General features: G+C 36.5%; 1 protein-coding gene, 1 long non-coding RNA gene and 1 gene segment (V, D, J or C); 2 read left to right on the top strand and 1 right to left on the bottom strand.

Annotated features, from left to right (window-relative positions):
- Positions 1-515: 515 nt before the first annotated feature.
- The window catches only part of LOC122966486 (interferon-induced protein 44-like), a 36152-nt gene continuing 14484 nt past the window's right edge, over positions 516-22183 (bottom strand). For 2 of the 5 annotated variants that reach the window (XM_044330774.1, XM_044330771.1), the window contains 5 exons: positions 2170-2371; positions 1359-1511; positions 1062-1233; positions 839-939; positions 516-696 (listed from right to left, as the gene is read on the bottom strand). In XM_044330774.1, the coding sequence (XP_044186709.1) occupies positions 625-696; positions 839-939; positions 1062-1233; positions 1359-1511; positions 2170-2371 (700 nt within the window). In that variant the 3' untranslated portion in view covers positions 516-624. The other 3 variants (XM_044330773.1, XM_044330772.1, XM_044330770.1) reach the window with 3 other exon arrangements.
- Positions 11136-15362, top strand: LOC122966479. The segment is given in 5 exon segments: positions 11136-11338; positions 12586-12888; positions 13949-14290; positions 14405-14716; positions 14852-15362. Coding segments are annotated over 5 exon segments (1362 nt in total).
- Positions 19076-20398, top strand: LOC122966563. The gene is made up of 3 exons (XR_006398406.1): positions 19076-19549; positions 19674-19822; positions 20063-20398. It is a non-coding gene; the product is annotated as an uncharacterized LOC122966563 (long non-coding RNA).

The following is a 22183-nucleotide window of genomic DNA, read 5'->3' on the forward strand; positions in this document are numbered from 1 at the left end:
CTACTTCACTTTTACCGATTCAGTCCCTTCTATTTCAGAGGGAAACATGTTCTCCTGAGAGAGAATAATAATAGTTTACTTTTATCATTCGATAGTTGACATTTTATTGATACTGTATGTTAATCAGTTAAACATTAGTTTTCCAGTGATTGATACATATACAGTATATACAATATACAAATATTATACAAATCTGTATGTATGTTATCATATTTGTGAAGATGTTGTTTTCATGTGATTGAAGTTGCAAATTCAACATCTCAATTTCACAGCCAGAGAAAAAACAGTCATCCAGGCTTTCATTACAACAGAATGATTTGTGGCTTATTTATATTCAACAAGGTCAATATACTGTAGTATCATATAACATAGTAGATACCATATGTACTATATCCATTCTAGATGAAAATCCCCAAAAAGTGTGTAAAATACTTCAAAATTAGAAAATATGTTATTTATTTAGTTACAACTCAAAGGTACATTTTTAAATCATAAAGTGGTGTCATATTTTTTGATGCTGCAATGAAACAAGTTTTGCTTCAGTTTTGCTCCAGGTTGTCCAGGAAGTCTTCTCCATAGTTTATTATCTGTCTCAGTGTGTTCAGAATCATTGTGTCAATGTCATCATTTGTGAAGATTTCTGAACTGTAGTTCTTCACAAGAAAGATGCAGCTCAGTGGAAGGCCCACCAACTGGCTGAACATGTCAATCTAAGTTTTAAAGAAACAGTATTTCAGTTCACAATTAATTAAACTGTGCTGATAAAAGCATACTGAAATGTAAATTTATAATATATTCCCAAACACTTACAAACAACAAATTGAAAAAAGAAAGTTACCTGTTGCTTAAGATACTTGCTTCTATAGACATTTTGTACATTTGTTTTAGCCATGGGACAGGCTTCATCAATTTTTGTTAGAATTGCCAATTGGGGAATCCCTATTGAGACAGAAAATGTATCAGTATTTTAAACTCTATTTTTTGCATGTCATTTAGATTTATATGAACTGGGGCACCATGACTGCAAACAAATTGATAAGCATCTTGATGCCTGGTCCTACCCAAGTCACAGGCTGCCTGTCGTACATCCTTCATTTTCTCCACAACTTTGTCATCCATTAAAGATACTTTACCAGCATCAACAACAAGAACCAGAATGTGAACTTTGTCATCTAGTGTGGGGCATGGGTTGTAACCTTCATCACCCTCAGACAATGAGGATTCAGGATCAAACTAGAAATTAATTTAAAATTAATCCATTAAATGTGCAATTAAAATATATGTTTCCTTTTTTTGTGAAAAAAGCAGAACAGTTAAAATAAATTACTTGAACATTGTTAAAGATTAAAAAATTGTACCATGTAGTTTTCTCTCACATGTCCTTTCATGGCCAGTTTGATGTCTTCCACATGGACTCCATGGTTATTTCCTTCATCAAGGCCCATGGTGTCATTGAAAACAAAGGGACAAGAACTGGCTGAGTTTTCAGTCTTGATTTTGTGAGTTTTGTACTGTAAAAAATGAAGGTACAGTCATTTTCAAGCTCTCATATGAGCTCTCATATTGTAATTCCTACAGTAAAAAGCAGTCATTTAGATATTTACTCACACAATCTACATCTGTTGACCTTCAATCAAAAGGTCAAAATACTTTCAACCATAAAAGGAATGATTTCTTAGGAGCATAAGTATTCTTTTGCTCTGCTGCATTATTTGTGAATGTTTTCCAATTTGCATATTTGATGTGACTTTCCACATACTGAATGTTTTAGTTGTTACAGTCGATTACAATTATTACTGCACTTCATTCTTTTTTTCTCTTTCTCCCCTGTCTGTCTCTCGTAATCTGTTGACTCAAATCTTATTTTTTTGGCTGACGCTGAATATCATTTTTTACCTCCAGTTTTGCATATCTATAATGTTAATATTTGTTCTTCATAGACAAAGAAGTCTGAAAAAAAGTTTAAAAAATTGTGAAAAGGGAACTACAATCATTTAAGATTATATTGCCTTACACAACTTGTAATTCACGTAATGGCAGTAATAACATCTGGTGGTTTGATCAGTGTACTGTTGTAATCTACAGATCAGCCACTTGGATGTTTTATGTTGTACAAAATACATAAAGACTGATAACTTTGCTTATAAGTAACACAATCAAAAGACATACTTGAGTGGTGAAGCTGCTCCCAGAGGTTGCATCTGTGAAAGCTCTGTTACAGTTAATTCTGCCTTGTAAACAGCTGATGACAGAGTTGATGAAACTGGACTTGCCAGCACCACTTGGTCCATGAAGCAGAATTCTGAGATGTTTGACCATTTTCTTTTTTGGCTGATAATTTTCCACAAAGCTGAGATCATCAGTTTTGTTCCTTTTTAATAGAGAAAAATATCAGATTAGACTAGATTAAAATATTAAATACATACATGTTTACTAACTCTCTTGCTAAACTAAAGTATCATTATACAGTATTTTACTCTCACAACAAATTATTGTGTGTGATTATTCTTAGTGGTGTTTGGTGTCTTATTTGTTTTTTCATTCACTTTCTGAGTGCTGGAGCTCTTGGGCTTTATGTTTATTTTAGAAATAACATCATAACACATGGGTTCGAATAGTTATTATAACTGTTGTCACCACCATTTATCCACCATTATGTGAGAGAATAAGTATCAAAATCCTTTACTAATACCTTATAATACCTAATACCTTATAAATGGAATATAATATTATGGTTATATGGTATGGGTATAAGTATGTTTTAGTGTATAGTCACCTGGAAATAAGAATTGTTGTGTTTTCGTTACCTTGGGATGAGCCCTTCATATCTACATAGGGAGCGGGTCCTCTTCTACAGAGCCTGCCATGTTGCAGCATCATGTTTCTACAGTAGCCCAGAATGGACAAACCAAACACTGGCTCTAGAGAGGGCCTTTCACGTTTAGCATAGGCTCTCCTACTCACTTGGAAGAGGGGGGGGGGGGGGGGGGCATTCAGTTGGTTGCAACCTCACCACTAGATGCCACTAATTATTACACACTGGTCTTTTAAGGAAAAGTAAACCGTGATTGCAGTAACACTCACCGGTCCCTGTCAGGGCATTATGTTATTGTTGCTTAAGTAAGGATATTGGAGATAATAAATGAAAATTATACAAATAGTGACAATCAGAGATCGCACATTTGGGGAATTTTCTTTGGTACCATCAGATAAGTTTAAGGATAACACTTTCCTCTACAGGCTCACTAAATGTTCTACAACATTTAAGATAACATCAAAAAGTACTAATTGTGTCAGCCAATAAACTATCTAAAATGTTTAAATGTGTTAGGTTAAGTGTGTTTTGGCTGCTCCTGTCAAAGTTTGCTTCTGTAAATGCTGAGTAACTTCATTAGGACAAGTCAATAGACTATTTTCACGGCAGACATTCTGACTTGTCAAAGCAGGCTTAATCAATAGTGCAGGCTTAATCAATAACATTAATGATGGTTCTATTCCATTACTTCTCCCAGGAAGCCATGCCAGTGAGTGAGCATGCACAATAGAGCCCTGGACAAGTCAAAATGTCTGCTGAAAAGCAAAAGATATGTAAGGTTTCAGCATTGTGTAAAGAACACAATGGTACTCACTCTGGAATCTCCCTCCATGGCTTACTTAAACCTGCAGATATATAGTTTACATAAGACATAAGCCATATTTTAAACCACTTCATCAACAATGTTTTCTGTGAATGTTACCATAATTAAGTTTTTAACAATGTTATGCAATATTTTGAATATGTTACCATGAGAAGGTGGGGGTGTTAGCAGGTCAAAACTTACCTCCTCCCATAGCTGTAAAGTAAGACATTAACATGTGAATGTAGAACTTAACCCTAATATCTGAGACAAGTCATTGCCTAAAACCAAATAACATGGAGACTAATAACTAGTAGTAAAGATAATAAATATATTCAAAGAATATCACATTTAAAGTTCACAATGAAAGTGACTTTTTTAATCTTTCTGTATCAGTGGCAAATTGACTCAATACAGTATAATGAGTTTTGGCATGTTGACCGTGTTTAACATAGACATCCAACATTAGTATAAAAAGAATATAAATGACAGAAAATCTCAAAAAGCATAATATGTCCCCTTCAAAGTTAAAGTCATATATCAGCAAAATAGACAATAGTTCATCGTTTTAAAAATTTAAATTTAAAAATCAGTAGTTCATCAATACATTTACCTCGTTAAGAGGAGGATAATGCTAACACTGTAATTGTAACTAAACTGTACTGAGATGATTAACAAAAACTATAACAGCATAAAAGCTACTTGATCCTCTAATTAAACTTGAAAATTAACAAATGGTTTCTTAGTTTCACAATCAAACTAGTTCATGTTACTAAGAAAGCTGAAGACAGATATAATAGGAGAACCTGACCTCTACAGATGTGTCTCTGGAACAAAGTGACTCTTCAAGTGCTGATCGAAACTGAAAATGTCCTTCTACGTATCCTCCCCCTAAAGCCTTTCTCTCGGTTTTCAGCTAAGCAACGAGACCATGATAATATCTTCAACAAGGTGCACTTCTCAGACTTTCAATTACAATTTTTGAGGAGCCTGAAATGTAAACAGAAAAAAATGAAACACAGGCACACAAATCTTATTGCTGTCTGCCACAACACAGTACAAAGTCCTGTCATCTACAGAAGGTGTCAGGTGACTGCAGTTCTTGGGTGTATCAGAGGTGGACAGACGTCAGAGTACAGAGACCTTTGGACCAACTTGGTGGAGTGGTGCAGGAGGAACAAACGTACTTCTGAATGTGGCCAATACCACTGACATGGTGTTGGATTTCAGAAAAACTGCAATAAACTTCATCTCCATTCAGGGAGAAGAGACTGTGGTTGTAAAAGTATGGAAATGACGGCACAGACATCAGTAACATTTCTGAGGAGGCTGAAGTCATTCAATGTGTTGCTGTTGCGAGTGCAATATTTGCTGCTATCTGTCGGATGGCAGCATCAGAGGTATCATTATATTTTCCAGAACAAAGTCTGAAATGATTGTATCATTATACAGTTTTCAGTTATTAAACTCAGACATATTTACAGTAGCTATCAATCGATCAGTCATCAAACCAGGTTTTACATCAAACAGTGCTGAGAAACATGGTCTTATTCCCACAGATCAGAGCTGCGTCAAACCAGAGAAAATTATTATTATATTTAAATTAGTATTGATGAACTGACAGAGTATTCAATAGTACAGTGCCACACAACTGAAACTTATACCAAACGAAAAGGGAAAGGGTTCTATGTAAAAATCAGCCTGCCTCACGATTATATGGTGCTTTTCAATAATTGTTTTGCATACCCTCCTTTATCTCTCCCTCAACATTTAGCACCATATACATTATGTGTTGAAAATACTTGAACTAATTTGCAGACTACGCAAATACTATTCATAGTGAATCGTTAAACAGCTGTTTACAGTAAGTGTCTGTGCACTGCTTTTAACTCATACTAATTAATGTCAAATAAGAAATGGTGTTTTCAGCAAATTATTGCAATATATAATAATCACGTGAGTTCATCACTGTAAAAAATATATTGTATTTATGTCCAGTTTTCTGAACGAAGTTGGAGTGTAGAATTTGTTGGTGGTTCTCTCAAACCTGCATTGTGTGTTTAATGTGATGCATCTACATCATTGTTCAATCACTCAACCTTTGAAGGGTCGATCACATAGAAGTCAACTTGAGTTTTCAGAGTATTGTAATGGTGACATGGTGAAAGGGATTCTCCAGAGGGTAGGTGCCGTGAACTTAAAACGCACTATATGAGCTGCTCTACAAGTCAAAATGGGGCCTGACCTCACATTCACTATAATGGGGAAGACAAAGCAGTCTAATGTCCATGGTCCAGCAGTGGATTGCATTCAAGCATCAGAGCAAGTGTAGCTATCCTACAATTCATCATGGTCCATTTTACCACAGCTGTCCACTTGTTGACGGTAACACATCTGTGAGCTTGTGAGCAATAATCGACAGAAACAATGACATTGATGCCATGCTGGATTCAACTTGAATATTATTAGGCCTACAGTGTGCCCACACACTAGGGGTGGAAATCCTGAATCACTAGGTTGATTTGAATCACTTCCTCCAGTTTCATTCCCAGATTTGTTGTCACTCACTGTGGAATTTGTTGTATGTTTTTCCTAAACCAAGCAGTCGCATCACCATATATTGTACTGCCACAAAATGTCAAATATCATTGATATATGACATTAACTGACATGTGCAGCATCAAATAATAATCTGTCAGACAAAATATAAGAAAGTAAGTAGTGGAGTTGCTAATTTACATTACTTTAATGTTAATGTAGCTTTATATTTTGGATAGCTTGACTGCTGATATATTCCCACTGTGTGTCATTTGTCCACAAGTACTGTAATTAACACCATACAAGTGAAAGTTCTGCTTCATGCTCTGTCAGACTTTAAAAGGAAGGCTTTTTACATTTTCAGAGTGAGTGAAGGAATTAGGAGAGTTGAGACAGAAGAAAGAGAAAGTTAAGAACTGATTCAGGAAGGAAGAAGGTGCAACTGATTCAAGAGTTATAGAAAAAGTTTAAGGTGGAAAGAGAAACACCTGTATCTGGATGAATTACTGTTCTGGTAAATATTTATAAAGGCACAGCCTGTTATCCAAATATCAACTAAAGGACATCCCAAAAAACAAAAGTCAAAGCATGATTTATAGATCTTTGAATGCAGTACTAACACTACATAACAACTCAATTAACATGATGTTTTTATGATGTTTTAGGTGTGCAGTTACATCCCATTCAATCAATCAATCAATTTTTGTTTATATAGCGCCAAACCACAACAAAAGTCATCTCAGGGCACTTTTCACACAGAGCTGGTCAAGACTGTACTCTTTAATTTACAGAGACCCAATAATTCCCCCATGAGCAAGCACTTGGCGACAGCGGTAAGGAAAAACTCCCCTTTAACGGGTAGAAACCTCAAGCAGAACCTGGCTCTTGGTGGGCGGCCATCTGCTTTGACCGGTTGGGTTGAGAGAGAGAAAGAAAGAGGGGAGGGGGGGAAAACTCCGGGGAAGATGCAAAGTTAGTGACATGCATTGATGTTACATGAATGCATACAGATGGAGAGGAGGAGGAAGAGAGAGGAGCTCAGTGCATTATGGGAAATCCCCCAGCAGTCTAGGCCTATAGCAGCATAACTAGGGGCTGATCCAAGGTGAGCCTGGTCGGCCCTTTTTGATAAGCTTTATCAAAAAGGAAAGTTTTAAGCCTACTCTTAAACATAGAGAGGGTGTCTGCACCCTGGACCAAATCTGGAAGATGGTTCCACAGGAGAGGAGCCTGATAGCTGAAGGCTCTGCCTCCCATTCTACTTTTAAAGACTATAGGAACCACCAGTAAGCCTGCATTCTGGGAGCACAGTGTTTTAGTGGGATAATACGGTACTATGAGCTCTTCAAGACATGATGGTGCCTGACCATTAAGGGCTTTGTAAGTTAGGAGAAGGATTAGGAGAAGCTAAAATGGGAGAAATGTGATCTCTTTGTCTAGTTTTAGTCAGTACACATGCAACTGCATTCTGGACCAGCTGGAGAGTCTTTAGAGACTTGTTAGGGCAGCCTGATATAATCCAGCCTAGAAGTAACAAATGCGTAGACTAGTTTTTCTGCATCTTTTTGGGACAGGATGTGCCTGATTTTTGCGATATTACGTAAGTGAAAAAAGACAGTCCTTGAGATTTGATTTATGTGGGAGTTAAAGGACATATCCTAATCAAAGATAACTCCCAGATTCCTTACAGTGGTGCTGGAGGCCAGGGTAATGCCATCCAGAGCAACTATATCATTAGATAATGTGTTTCTAAGGTGTTTAGGGCCAAGCACAATAACTTTTGTTAGTTTTATCTGAGTTTAGTAGTAGAAAATTGCAGCTCATCCAGGTCTTTATGTCCTTAAGGCATGCTTGGAGTTTGTTTAACTGATTGGTTTCATCAGGCTTCATTGATAAATATAACTGGGTATCCTCTCGTCCTGAGAAGTTTGTAATCCCAAGTCGAACTTGCGAAGTCCAAACTAGCAAATACACAAGTCCGAACTTGGTGCACTTGGTTTTGAGAAAGGTCCAGTGAGATACACACACGGGGGACAGACAAGACAAGAGACAACAGTCGGAGAAATAAGCGAGTCACAGAAAAGTAAATTCACATGGCGTGATTTAAAAAGAAAAAAGAAGACAGTGATAACAAAGCTTTTAATCAAGAATGGACAGACTCTTGCACATACATTCTTCCCACAGGCAGTTCATAACCAGTATGTCTCATATATTCTAAACATAGTGATTATTAAAAGCAGAGATATGACACGCCGCTACAAGACAAAGCACAAATCTTTTGAGCAAACATACCCACTCAAATCCGAACTGAAGGCACAGAAAACAATCTAAGAGCCTAAAATGATCAATCCACTTTATTTTAAGATGTACATTTTTCAAAAGATCTGTTATGTATTTTATTTTTAAATGCAGCCCTTATTTTATAATTTAGATTTCCTAGCTATAAACCTGCAAACTATACACTGTATATAGTTAATAGTTTTATTTCATAGATGAAATAAGTCATAAAATAAGTCATAGTCGGCTACAGGCAAAGTAAAGAGGGCCCCCAAAGAAAATCTTGTCTAGGGCCCCCTGTTGTCTAGAGCTGGACCTGCTAATTTTGTTTAACCTTGTTTGTAGTTCCTTTTATGTCCTTAATTCAGTGGAGCTGAGTGCCAGTCTACTGGGGAGGATAGTCACCCTGGGTGAGGTCCCTTCACTGTTTGCTGTGGTTAAAGACACTGGGACACACAAATGGTTCACATGTTTGCTGTGTGCGTGTGTTTAGGTTGCTGTAACTGCACTTGTGGTGAGTATGTGGTAGCACCCCTCAACACAGCCTGCCACCCCATTTAGCAGTCTCAGCCCATTCTAGTTTTGCTTGTCTTATTTCTTTAAAATACCAGTAGTACACTTAGACTTATAATGGTAAAAGATTTTTATTTTATTTTAAAATAGTTTTGTAATAAAAGAATACTTTTACCACTTCTTAACTCTATATTGTGTTTTACCACTAACTCCTTTGTCTTTCCAGCAACATTTTCCAGTTTCCTCATTTGATTGAATAAAAAAATATGTTTGAACCATGTCTCTGTCCCCTCAGTGAACGAGTCTATGTGCCTTGATTAATTATGAACTCGAGGTTATTGATATTTGGTAATACCCATTTCCCAGTCATACATATTTCCTGGGGTGAAATTCCCCAGATGGCATAGTTGGCCTTCTGTCTCATTCACCTATCAAAGTTCTCTCCCCCTCTCTCCTCCACACCAGCAAAAAACATTCATTTCAGATGCCAGATCCAAAAAGGAAGCACAAACAGCAAGAAAATTTACCAGCAATCTTTCAGATGTTCCCTGATCACCAGCTAGCAGCTATAATGTAACACAATCACAACATCAAAAAAAATATTTTTTCCAATATCACAATATGGCACATGTATTCAAATTTATGTATAAATGCACTCAGCTGTGCTTCACTGTTATTAGACCAAAGTGATGAACAAACCTTGATTATTCTGTAGTTTTTTATTAGTTTTTTATTGTTGATTTTGTTGAAACATGACATGATATCAATACTATACATTTCCACTAATAAAATATAGCAAATTATTGTTCAGTCCTAATGTTGAAAATTATTTATAATTTATTATACAAACTTTTCATGTGTATACAGAGATCACAGAATGTTCAGTCATGAACACTAATTTAAATTCATGATTTCTGATCATGTTTCTTGATGATGACTGATCATGCTTACACATGGCATTTCATTTTATAATAGTATGGCACAATAACATGATATTGTTGTCCCATAGAAATACAGAATAGTACCATCATGGTAGTGACCAAATTACCATACCAGATTTTTATGGTGTTACCATGGCTTTCCAGGTGCAATCGTTGCAATCACATTATAATCAGTTTATAACAGCAGTTATATCTAATTAATGTATAGGTGTGTATTCTTTACATTTATAAACCTTAATTTTGTTGGATAAATTTCACAGCCAGGCCTCAGTTAATGCCAGTAAGAAATAAATGTGCAGACTTGAAATTAAATAACAATTATTATTATATCAAGCTTTATAATAATTTGGTTGAATCAAATTCATCTGCTTGTGTAAACTCCATGTGGCAGGAATTGGAGCTGTCAGGAGGCTTGATAAAGAGGAAGTTTCACTAACCGTTGGCAAACACATGTACATAATTTTACATAACTCAGACCACAGGAAATGACAATCTCAAGGGGAAATGGTTAATAAATTGGTTTAAACTGTTACTGGTATTTGTATTAGAAGCAGATCATAGTACACCACTGTGATGACTACTTTGACTACTGGGGAAAAGGGACTCAAGTCACAGTCACTTCTGGTAAGTAATAATCTAATTATTTAGAGTAAAGACGACTCAATATCTGTCTGGTTTATCATTAACTTTATGGTGATATATTTTGTACTTAAACTGGTGTGTATTCTGAAGTGAAAGCAAAGGAAGATCAGGGTAAAGTTTACTGAATAATTACAATAATCTTTTAGATGATACAAGCTGTAAAGTATTTTTTGTACTAAAGTGCTATTGAAACCTGTCACTGTGACTACTACTTTGACTACTGGGGAAAAGGAACAACAGTGACGGTCACAGCAGGTAAAATAAGAAGTTTTTGTTTACAGAATGAAAATGTAATAATTGCATTGTTTAATATAGCATATTTAGTCTTTGGTGCCATCACTGGCATCTTTAAGGTGCTTGTTTTTGTATGTTGGATGTGTTGGCATATTACACTGTGACAGTCGTTTTGATTACTGGGGAAAAGGCACGATGGTTACAATTACATCAGGTAAGTCAATCCTGTTTTCTTCTTAAATGTGTAGATTTTGATTTAAAAACTGTTTATTTTTTTAAGAAGTCCAGTTGTGATCCTACACACTTAATTCATTTCTAGAATATGTTAAATGTGTCATAAACAGTAGACTCAGTTGAAACTTTGGTGGTGAAAATCATCTTTTGTTTCATCTTCTGAATCCAAATTTGCAAAAGCCGGGGAAAATATGTCAGAGGGTAGATTGTCATGAAATAAGCTTCCATGGAAAGTGTAGTTAGCTGGGAACAGGTTTTTGTATGCAGTGGTTAACAATTTGTTAGACTGTGACAATGCTTTTGACTACTGGGGAAAAGGCACGATGGTCACCGTCACCTCAGGTATGTTCTTTTATTATTTCCGATTGAAGAAAGAAATTCCTAATCACATCATTAAAATATATATAATCATTTTCAGGTGGTCACAACTGTTGGCCAGTGATAAGACAGCCAACAGCATTTTGTAGCCTGACAAAGAACTGATCAAAAGTTTAAAACTCCTGACTGTTAACATAAGACAGTTAACATAAGTCTATCAACTGCTGTATATTTTAGTGTGATTTGAATTGTTTCCTGAATCACATTGTATGACATGAAGTAATGGGATAGTAATGGGTTTTTGTGAGAAGTGTGAATTGACTTACTTTACTGTGACAACTGGGCTTTTGACTACTGGGGAAAAGGCACTATGGTAACAGTAACATCAGGTAAAATATGTACCATTTAAAATCTACAGCAGGATGTGTTTCAAACTGTGAAAAGTCATGTTTAAGTTATACTGTAACTTCTCTGTATTGTAAAGCAAAGTGTTTTTAACATGAGAAAAGTCAAAACAGCGATATTCTCAGTAGGATACGATGAAGGATATTTTTGGCAAATTTATATTTTGGTCGTTAAAGTGAATTTTATAACAAAACAGGGTTAATTAAATGTAAAGGTTAACTTTTTACGCAGGCCATTAGTAGATGTAGCGTTTTTATACTAACAGTTAAGTAGATTCAGCACTGTGCTACTACGGTGCTTTTGACTATTGGGGAAAGGGTACAACAGTAACTGTTTCATCAGGTAAGAATACTCTTTGATCTCATAAATAATCGCTAAATTGAAACAGAAGAAATACGTTTTTGTGACAAATTGTTCCTACTGGCACTTATAATGTGACTGCAATCAACACGGTCAGTTGATCGGTCGTTTATCCGTTTATCCGATCCGTGCTGCAATTTCAAAATTACAAATAATTATTGTTTTAGATGTTGTTAAAGTTATGCATTGAAAGAGATTTACCTATTCTATATGGAATAACAAAATCACACAAATAATGTTATTTAGGTGTGTTAATCTTAGTGCAACATAAAATGTCTAAATAAATGGGATCGGGTGACAAAGGTCCGCGTATGGAGGGAACTTTATATTTCCAATTTCACCATTTAAAAAGGTAATGGTTTTCATGCTGTGCTTTGTTATACAACTGTATCAACTCAATTGTACATCTCTTTGTTGTAACCGGTTCTTGGTGAAAAATAACTGTTATGTTGACATTAAATTTTATTTTGATATGTTAATTACATGTCTGCTTTTCCCCTCTTTAGCCACACCACGTGCACCGACTGTGTTTCCCCTGGCACCATGTGGCTCTGGGACTGGAGACATGGTCACTCTTGGCTGCCTCGCCACCGAGTTCACACCCAGTTCAGTGACCTTCTCATGGACCAAAAATGGAGCTGCCCTGACTGACTTCATCCAGTATCCTCCAGTACAGAAAGGCGAATTTTATATGGGAGTCAGTGAAGTCCAAGTGAGGAGACAGGACTGGGAGGCAAAGCAACATTTTCAGTGTATTGTGACACATCCAGAGGGAACTTCTTATGTACCTCCCTATCCACCTCAACCACGTAAGACTTATCCCATGTCATATATTATTACAAATTACTTTAAATAGTTGATATAGATATAGAATAGTTGAACTACGGTTTTTAGCATGACAGTGTTGTTGACATATTTTATAACTGTGCAAAAAAAAAATGTACATGCAGTTTGGGAATAATAACTGATTGATTATGTCATACTGGATTTAATTTAATTTAGCTTTTTTACAAAGTCATTTGGTGACCTTATGTCAAATAACTAGTAAATAACTATTCAAGTTACAAAACTCTTGCTGTTATAATAATTTTATAATAAATGTATTTATATATCACAATTCATGCAATAAATGCAGATCCGAGTGCTTTACCAGATAAAATGAAAGACTAAAAGATGAGAAGGAAACTATAATAAAGTTATAAGTCAGTGTTATTGTTGTAGTTTGTCTATAGAAAGTTAATTTCTATTACTTTGCTTTGTTGGTTTTTCTGAGAAACATTATTGGAGAACTGTCAAAATATTAAATAGTGTGACATAATCTCAGATATTTTTAGGCCTAGCAGGCAAAACAAACAGTGAGGTGGAATAAAAAGGCTGAGGCTTGCTCATGTATATTCAGCTGCTGACTTTCTCTCACCTGTCCAAGAGCAGATTATTGCAAAGTGTTCTGCTTCTGTCCATCTATCTGCATAATAGTTCTTGTTCTTCTTGATCTCTGTCTGCTTTCACGTTCACTGTATGTTGTTAATTAACATTCACTGTTCATAACAAATGTTTAATCTGTGTTTGCTTGCCTGAACAGTCAATGTATATGCAGAAGCGAACATATACTGTCAAAAGTATGTTATAATTGTTTGTTTTTTTCTATGGAAATTTCCTTTTGACTCTTTCTGCACACTTGAGTAACAAGTTAAATGTTAATTTGAGGAGAGTATGTTCACGTATACATGCAAGTTGCATAACATACACTAGTACAGTCTATAGATTAAATGGACATTGTAGCAAACTGTTCACCTCTGCTTCTGCATATATGAATATATTATTCCTGGCTTCCACATACATATATTTGTGTATATGTGTGTTTTTCAGCAGTTTTTGAGTTGCCAACTCTTAAAGTGCTGGCCTCCACTGATGATGGAAGTGAGGCTTCCTTCTCCTGCTATGCCAAAGATTTCTCACCAAAAGAATATGAGATCAAATGGCTGAAAGATGACGGGGAAATCTTCGACAAACTATATGAGATCAATACACCCATTATGGAAAACCAGACCAACGATGGAAAGACACTGTACAGTGTAGCAAGTTTTCTCATGGTACCCACCGGGGACTTGATTCCTTATTCCACTAAGTTTACATGTGAGTTTAAGGGGAAAAATGAAAACGCATTTGTGAATTCAACTGTGACCTACGGAGGGTCATGTCCTGAGCCAAGTGAGTATATTTCTTTTTTTTTTTTAAATGATGTAAATTCAATTTCAATTCTAATGCTTTTGCAGCCATGTTCATTCAATAATTGTTAAATAATTCTTCACTCTACATAACCAGCTGAATGTGAAGTACTAGATGTGGAAGTAGAGATCAAAGGCCCCACAATGACGGACATGTTTGTAGAGAGTAAAGGAACTTTAGTATGTCAAGTCAAGATAAAAAAGCCACAGGTCACGAAGATTTTTTGGGAGGATGAGGATGGAAAGAGCATGATTGAAGAATCAGTCCCCGCTGATGGATTTAAAGGCCTGATTGACGTTTCACTTGACATCACGTATGACGAATGGACTGCTGGGATAAAACGTGTCTGCGTTGTTCAACATACAGATTTTCTGGAACCAATAAAGAGAGTGTATGAAAGGAAGACTGGTAGGAAAACCACAATTTTATACTAAAATCCTATGTTTGACTCCCATTGTCATTTTGTATATTTGTGTATATGATGTCATACAGTAGGTACTTTTATCTGTGGCGAGAGGCCTAATTGTTTTCTCATGCTTGCAGTAGGACCTAAACAGCGTCCTTCGGTGTTCATGCTGCTTCCAGTAGAACAGGCTAATAAAGAAACGGTGACCCTGACTTGCTTTGTGAAAGGCTTCTACCCCAAGGAGGTTTTGGTGTCTTGGCTTGTTGATGATGTGCCAGCAGATTCAAATTACGATATCAGTACCACAAACCCTGTAGAGAGCAATGGATTCTATTCTGTCTATGGCCAGTTAACACTCAGCCTTGGCAAATGGAAGGACAGTGACACGGTGTATAGCTGTGTAGTTTACCATGAATCTCTGAAAAACACAACTAAAGCCATCGTCAGGTCCTTTGCGCACGGATCATCTGCGCAAACCAATCTGGTCAACCTCAACATCCCTGACACGTGCAAGGCCCATTAGATGTTATTTTGTGTTGCTGTGTCTTCTGCTGTTTGTTGTTTAATGTTTGTTGCTTGTGATATGACATTGTGTTTGTCTTGTTAATGCAGATTTAAAATCAAAATAAAAAAAAAAACACTTTGCAACTGTTGTTGTATGTCACATGCATTTCATGTCTTTATTTGGAACTACATGTTTATTGAATGTGTGCTGTCATAGTGTAATGCATCATAGATTAGGTGAAAATATCAGCATATTTGAGTTTTAAAGCATAGTGACATGACAGTATATCAGTTCATCAGTTATTACACCCTCTGATATTGTATTTACTAGAATAACACCACATACACCCTACCACATTTAGGTAATAATTACATATTTTTAAAAACATGTGTTATATATATTCATGTTTATTTGTAGCTAGTTTATTAATATTGTCTCTGTGACTTGTCTTTGTGTACGTGTGTTTCCTCTACTGGGTCTTGCACCCTCAACACAAGAGAGATGGTTGTCAAGGTCTGACTCAGTCGCTGTGGTCTCTCAGTCATATTATAACGATACTGATTCTCAAGCCAAGTAATGCATGCCACACCAATAATGGGGTCTTTCAAAAGCAATTCAGGATCTTTTTAGGGCCACTGTAATTAACATAATCAACATTTTAGAGGGACACATTTGACGATTAGGCCTTATGGTACACTCATAATAATGTAATAAGTAATAAGATATATGCCAGAGCTGGTTTTTTTAAATTGTGGTTGTCTTTTTTATACTTGATACTTTTTTATACTTTATAATTGATTGCGTGACTGACTGATTGATTCAATGATTGAATCCACTCTAACCTGTGAGCTTATAGAATATATCATCCTACTAAGAGAAATAGATTTGAGATAATGAGGAATGAAATGGTCATTGTCTCATGAGCTATTGTTGAAAGCTGGGTGTGGATTATCTCAAGTATTAATTGACATATTGCAGTGCATCCAGATGAGGTGAACAACAATGGCAGCTATGCCACGGAGCCAGGAACAGATCAAGAACAAGATGACATGGGGAGTACAGCCATCACTTTCATTCTTCTCTTCCTCATCAGTCTGCTGTTCAGCATTGTAACCACTGCTTCCAAGGTAATTATGAGTTTATATGTGCACAGATTTAACTCAACAAGAGAAAGACAACTGGGTAAATAATTTTATGGAAATAACTCAGATGGGTTGATAGAAGCCACCTTTTGTTGTCATTTTAAAAATGTAATAGTCATTGTAATGTTATCACATCACAACTACCAACTACACCTAAATGTCATAAATCATTATGAATGTTTGACAACATCTTGTTGATGTAATAAATATTTTAATTGTCACTCTTTACCTACTACATCACTCTTTTATTACATTACATTTTAGATTCTTGGAAAAATTCTAAAAAGCAAAATCTCAACTATCGGTTATGTATTAATTTACAGGGGTCGGATACAATAACAGCAACGCCTGAACACTTTCATGCATTCAAGCATTACAAACTTAAAATAAAAATCACATTTGTAAAGCATTAAGAGTTTACAGACTATATATAGACTGAATCAACTGTGTAGTAACTAGTGGTATTTTGAGTCATACTTCAACGAAGATTTAACATCGCGAGCCCCTCAGTGACAATGTTTATTTCAGATTTGGGGGCTTTTATACTAAATTGCACTATGTCTTGCAGGTTTTCTTTTTCTTTTTTGTCTTTTTCTTGTGTGTTAAATTATATCCCCAAATAGTTGTATTCTCATTAGTTAATTAAACTAAAAAAATAAGTGCAGCAAACTACAACAGAAGCCAGTTGTAACATTTTGTTTGTGCCATGCTTCGATGCATTTATTTTTCAAATCGTCAGGGAAAGAAATGGTGCAATGCCTCATTTAACAATAATTTTCTAAAAAAGTAGACCCAATGATGCATATGAAATCCAAAATAAATATTTAGATTCCAGCTGTAAATGTCTTCCATAAAATGTGAAGAACATCCCTATAAAGAGCTCAGGCCAGATTGAGGATTCATGTTTATGATATTTAATGATGCAGCTTTATTTTAACTAGAGTATACATACATTAGTCATATAATACATTTGTAATAACTACACATTTAAATGGTGACAAGTAGTAAGTATGTGATCGTTTTGATGCAGTGTTACTGATACATATTTCTTTCTTTTCTTTTCAGGTCAAATGAAATGAGGTGAACTTTCTGTAAAAAAAAAAAAAAAAAAACAACAAAAAAAACAATTTTTCTTGCATTGTTTCTTACAATCTTAAGGTATTATGTAAGTAATCTCAGTTGTCCTTTTTTCCAATTTAATCACAAAATCTTCTGTCTTTTTGAAAATAAATGTTTAAGTGAAGATAACCATTGATGTTGTTCCTCCAACTTTTGTCTCTCTTAAGAAAATGTTCTTATTATCTCTAGTTTTACTTTTAAACATTCATTACATAATACTCATTACAGTATTATTTCTTCTGTTTGTTTTTTTACTATTTTTTATTGTGTACATTTATCAGTTATGCTTGTCACCTCCCCAGCACCTGGAATCAACAGACCATGTTCAATCCAATGTGCAAATTGGGATTTAGTTCTCGAGTCTATTATTAATAGTCTATTATTAATAGATTCGAGAACTAAAACCTTAAGCAATGTCACAAGGAGCCATGTAAAAGCTATGTGATGTGAAGATATGTAAACTGATATGAGACATTTAAATGTGCAATGTGTTTCCCTTACTGGCATAATCACACCTCACACCTGGTGTGTGGGATGCATCGTTGCTCTGTGCCACGTTTCACTTCTGTATTTGGTACTTTTTTGGGACCTGGGTGTTACTCAATGCTTCCGCCTGTTGCTAACCCTAATCACTCTGCCCTGTCATGCTGCAACATACGCACAACAGACTTCCAGCCTTATCTCCACCTGACTTTAAGATACCAAACACTGTAAACGTACAACTCTGCCATCTAGCCTAAATACAAAGATATTACACTCAGAATTGTGACTACAATCTGAAGGTATGTATAATTAAAGAGATCAAATCAGCTAAAAATTTTAAAAATGTCCAACAATGTGGAATAATACATGAAAATAAATAATAATCTCTTTTCTATTTCAGGACAAATTGTCTCTCTAAACATCACATTATACCCTGTTTGGGAAGGCGAATTCAGGACCTCAGCAGTCAAACTTGTTTGCACCATAAGTGAGTTCTTTCCAGACGCACTGAGTGTGACGTGGCAACAGGACAACCGACCCTTAAACACTGGGCCAACCCAAAGGAAGCTGCAGAGTGTGGAGGGAGTGGAGAAGACCGAATAAATCAGAGTTTTCTGAATTTCTAGAGTTCAGCATATTTTAAGAAGACAAGATTGCATGAGAAACTCAACAGCTAAAAATTATATTCTCTATGATGCTGAATGTGACTAAATGATGAGATTGAAAGAGCCAAAATAGAAATATTTATTGTTGTCTTCTCTTTGTGTTTCTTAAGAGCTACATCCACCAACAGTGAAAATAATACAACCTACTGTCTCTGAGCTGTCTACGTCAGACATCCTCACACTGGTTTGCCTAGTTTCTGGATTTTTCCCATCTAAATTCATAGTGAACTGGGAGAAGGATGGCCATAGACCTCCATCAACTCAGTACACTAACAGCCCTGTATGGAAATTAAATACAGGGAGCAGTTTTTCGATGAGCAGCAGATTAAACACATCTAAAACCAAGGACCAGGAATTGACCTATTCTTGTGTTGTCAGACATGAGTCATCTGTAATGCCTTTAAAAGCACTATAACGGATGGGTTTGGTGAACAGAGACTTAACATTCAGCAAAATTTCAGTCCACTAGTGTTGTTAAAAATATCTTAAGAGTCTGTAATTCTTCCCGGTTTAGTGTTACTAAAAAGCAGTTGTTTTTTTCAAATTCCAAGAAGATTTTTTTCTTACTCTCCTACTTTATAAGTATTCCATGATTTTTCTTCCTCCATGACCATGTATGACTTTATTCTCCAGCCACTGTGACACCCACCCAACCCTCAGCCACCTTGCTTGAGGGCTCTGGTGAACTTAGATGCCTGGTGTTCGGCTTCAGTCCTGCTTCCATTAACATCACTTGGTTCCTTGATGACACCTGGGAGCTGTTGGACTACAGCACCAGCCAACCCCACAGAGGCCAAGACAGAAAGTTCAGCATCCGAAGTCGCCTTCGTCTGTCCCAATCCAACTGGTTATCCGGGGCGGTCCACACCTGCAGGGTGACACATACAACCATCATTCTAGCCCTGAATATATCTAAACCAGGTGCCAGTTAGTCCACTGATCCACATCTTTCTTGCACATTCATTTTTCACATACCTAACCACCTATTTCACACATTTGTGAGTCAGTAACAACACTGACAGATCTCATTTTAATTCTGTCACAGAAATCTTGGAGAACTGCGGTTTCTTAGATGACATCATGCATGCCAATGTTAACCAGGACTTAGGAGTGGAAAGCTGGTATATGGCTTTCATGTTCCTCCTGTTTTTCCTCATCTCCATGGTCTATGGTGTCTTGGCTACAATGATCAAGGTGAGATACAGGAGCTGAAGTACTTTTGGTATTTTAAGGTAATCTCACTGTACAGTATGTAATCTCACTTGTATGGTTTTGTTATCTCTGCAATTTTTACTATTGTCATCATTCTAAACTTTATCAATATTGATATTTTTCTGTAGTTTAAATTAAACTTTTTTTTAATATACTTTTATGCAAGATAAAACTTTCACCAGATCCTGACACATTCCCTGTGGGGTTTTTTTTCCCTTTTAGACTAAGTGATGATGACCACAGGACAACTCCAATTTCATGATCTTAATGTGGACTTTTGACAGCACATGGCCGGAATAGCTTTAAAGTCTGGTGAACTCATTTTCATTTTATTGTTTTTTTCTCTCATTTTAGTATATAGAATTTGTTGATACTATATTGATTTCTTTTTATGTTTCAGCTTTATAGTTGGTGTGGCATGTATATGTGTAAGAAAGGAAAAAAATAAATAAATGAAGCTGTAAATTCTGACTTTGAAATATCAATGTCACAAACAAATATTCTATCACTGGATTTGTTCTTGCATTTAGAAAATAAAGATTCAAATATGAACAACAATGTTTGTCATAATTTTCCTCATGGATTAAAATTATATATACTGCTATAAAACTGTATTTATTCCTCAGTGATATACTTGGTACTACAGTATACCCTTTCACAATACCAACACCCCCTGCATTATTCAGATTGTCCACAAGAGGGAGACAAATATCTAAATGCAGCAGTGGTGACTTGCCACCTTTATGTGAAACACTAGATGTGTGGTGATTTGAAGATGCTGACAGGTCTGAACTGGACTTACTGAAGAGTATACAGAGGTACATTCACTTGAAAACACAAACAGAGACTGTTTTTGTATCTCTTCTCCTTTCCATCCATACACAGAGACTCTGTAAATGTGTGCACACTCTGAATTAGAGCTTCGTGTTTGTGTCTGCATTTGTGTACCTTGTGGGTTTAAAGGAATTCATATCTGAGAGGGATGACACTAAGCACATCCAGACTTACTATTGGCTACCTCTGGAGTGATCTGGCACTGTGTGTGCCCCGATTGGCTGGGGACACCACGGCAGACAGCCAAAATCTTAGATGCTTTTGCTAGGATGAAGTCACAGCATGCTGTTGCCAGTCTAAGTGCCAAGGGGCCAGCAATAGGGAAGCAGGGCACCATGCCCAGCATGCTGCCTGAGAGTGTCTCCCTGTCTAACACCCCTATACCCTCCCATCCTTTTATGCCAAGCCCCCCTCCCACTAGGTCCTTGCTTGACCCCATCGGTGTGTCCATATAAACCAGGGACAAGTAATGACTAAACAGCCACAAATACAGGAGAACTACTTTCTCTCTACAACTACTATTAAGGCACCACTGAGCCACAAACTGCCCAGTGGCTACAGTAGAAGGCTGTGGTTTTACTGATGTTGAAGAAAGTCACTCAAGTCCTTGTTCAAAGTTTGCTGTGGTGGAAGTGGTTTAATAGCATTCCGGAAATGCGGTCAGCTTACCGACACAGAGCTGGTCTGATACAGTAGACTGACTCAGAGCAGAGGGGATGGAAACACTTTATACCATAAGATCAAACAAAAGGTAGGGAGGTAGGGCATTTGCATACAGGATCAAGGCAGCGTGGTAAGGGGGGGGAACTCTCAAGTAGGTGAAATCAAGGGGGCAAAAACAGGTGGGGTTGCTGCAGGATCAAAAAGGTAAAATCAGCAGGGGTCAAAGGCAGGAAAGACACACAGTTGGCATCTTGTTGATCAAGGAGTTGTTCCCAGACATCACTTGATTATCAAGTCTCTACCCAAATGTGTATTTTCTTCTTCACTGAACAGCTCCCAACATTGAATGTGTTGAACTAAATATGAAGAATTGCAATGCAGAGATGAGCATGCATGCTTAGTCAGCTTTACCTGATAAGTAAAGATTTGTTCTTATTATCTTATCTAATCTTATCTGGAGCTATCAAGAGAGAGAAGCAGCCTGTTGAATATTCAGCTTTTTCTGGGTTATTCTCTTCAGTTCTGCTGTGTTCCTCCTCCGTTCTCTGGCATCAAGGAGATAAATCTATCCTCCCAAGAGGAGATAGATTTGTGTGTGTGTTCACATGTTGAAAATGTTTTAATAAAAACACTGAACGTGGTGCTACAACCTCTGTGTGATTGAGGCATGAAAGTCTTCTTCTACTTAAATGACCTCATTGTCATGGCCAGTGAGAATGGACCATTTTCCAAGCAGCCAGGTTTGTGTTGCCATCAACTGGAAGAAGAGCACCCCCCAGTCACACCAGCAGGCTGAGTATTTGGGAGTCATGCTCGACTTGTTCAGGGTGCGAGTTGTTCTGTTGG

Source organism: Thunnus albacares, chromosome 17 (genome assembly GCF_914725855.1).
Source record: "Thunnus albacares chromosome 17, fThuAlb1.1, whole genome shotgun sequence".
NCBI classification, from domain to species: domain Eukaryota; kingdom Metazoa; phylum Chordata; class Actinopteri; order Scombriformes; family Scombridae; genus Thunnus; species Thunnus albacares.